The sequence below is a fragment of the Glycine soja genome, chromosome 4 (assembly GCF_004193775.1).
Source record: "Glycine soja cultivar W05 chromosome 4, ASM419377v2, whole genome shotgun sequence".
Classification (NCBI taxonomy): domain Eukaryota; kingdom Viridiplantae; phylum Streptophyta; class Magnoliopsida; order Fabales; family Fabaceae; genus Glycine; species Glycine soja.
Genome location: NC_041005.1, coordinates 38,687,597 through 38,689,361, shown reverse-complemented (window position 1 = coordinate 38,689,361; position 1,765 = coordinate 38,687,597). Strand labels below are relative to the sequence as shown.

Here is a 1,765-nt window from a genome sequence, read left to right as displayed (position 1 = left end):
TCATTCATCTTGGGCCTATAAGGCGTGGAATTATGGTGTTGAATTTTGAAGTCCTCACATATTTCCTTCATCATCTTGCTATTTAAATTGGTGGCATTATCGGTGATGATCTTACTGGGTAACCCATATCTGCAAATTATTTCCTTCTTAATGAATCTAATCACCATATTTCTAGTCATGCTAGCATATGAAGCTACTTCCACCCATTTGGTGAAGTAATCAATGGCGACTAAGATGAAGCGATGCCCGTTTGAAGCCTTGGGTTCAATGGCCCCAATCACGTCTATGCCCCACATTGAGATTGGCCACGGTGCCGCCAAGACATTCAATGGTTTAGGTGGAGCATTAACATTATCAACGAAGGTCTGGCATTTATGGCATTTCCTCACATGAACGCAATAATTGTTCTTCATAGTGAGCCAGTAATACCCCGCCCTCAGAATATTTTGGGCCATGACATGTCCATTGGCATGTGTCCAAAGGATCCCTCATGCACCTCCACTAGCATTTGTTTGGCCTCTTTTGCATCCACAAATTGAAGTAACACCATGTCATGGTTTCTTTTGTACAAGATATCCCCACTGAGGAAGAAACCGGCTGCCAACCTTCGTAACATCCTCTTGTCATTGTCAAAGGCATCAGGCGGGTATTCCTTGTCTTCAATGTATCGTTTGATATCGAAGTACCAAGGCTTACCATCCCCCTCTTCTTCTATCAAACAACAGTGTGCAGGCTTGACACGACATCTGAATTTGATGTTCAACAAATCTTCGTGTGGGCTCACTTTGAACATGGATGCTAGAGTGGCAAGGGCGTCAACCATCTGATTTTCCTCTCTAGGAATGTGATGAAATGATATGTCATCAAAGAGTTCCATCAATTTCCTGATGTAAGCCTGGTAAGGCACCAATTTGTGGTCTTTGGTCTCCCATTCACCTTTCAACTGATGAATTACCAATGCCAAGTCCCCATATACCTTGAGTAACTTGACCCTAAAGTTGATCGCTACTCGGATCCCAAGGGCACATGCCTCGTACTCCGCTATATTGTTTGTGCAATCGAAACACAACCTAGCTGTGAAAGGTATGTATTACTTGTCTGGGGAAACCAATACTGCCCCAATCTCATGGCCTAGTGCATTAGACGCACCATCAAACCACATAATCCACTTATCTTTGTCCTCATCTTCAACCTCCTCTTCAAACAAAGCCATAATATCCTCATCAGGAAATTCTGGATGCATAGGCTGACAATCGCTTATGGGTTGTTAGGCTCGATAATCTGCCAAGGTGCTTCCCTTTATCGCCTTCTCAGTGACGTAGACAATATCAAATTCAGATAACAGAACCTACCACTGAGCTATCCTCCTAGTGAGAGCGGGCTTTTCGAAGATGTACTTGATGGGATCCATTTTGGATACCAACCAAGTAGTGTAACTCAGAATATACTACCTCAAACGATGAGCTGCCCATGCCAAGGCACAACACATCTTTTCTAGTAATGAGTAGTTCATCTCGCATGCTGTGAACTTCTTGCTCAAGTAGTAGATGGCCCGTTCCCTTTTTCCGGATTCATCGTGTTGTCCCAGCACACACCCCATCAATTCATCTAATACTGTCATGTATAGGATAAGGGGTATTCTGGGCACTGGTGGCACGAGCACAGGAGGATTCATCAAACACCGTTTAATCCTTTCAAATGCTACTTGAAAATCATCGTCCCATTGGACCGACTGATTTTTATGCAACAATTTGAAAAAAGGCTT

The 1,765-nt window shown here is 43.4% G+C and overlaps 1 protein-coding gene across 1 annotated transcript; it reads right to left on the bottom strand.

Moving 5' to 3' along the window:
* Positions 1–436: 436 nt before the first annotated feature.
* Positions 437–1,243, bottom strand: LOC114410787. Its single transcript, XM_028374716.1, has 2 exons — positions 1,150–1,243; positions 437–1,041 (listed from the first exon to the last, which is right to left on the bottom strand). The coding sequence occupies exons 1-2, from the start codon at positions 1,241–1,243 to the stop codon at positions 437–439; spliced, it is 699 nt and encodes a 232-aa protein (XP_028230517.1).
* Between the last annotated feature and the right edge of the window lie 522 nt (positions 1,244–1,765).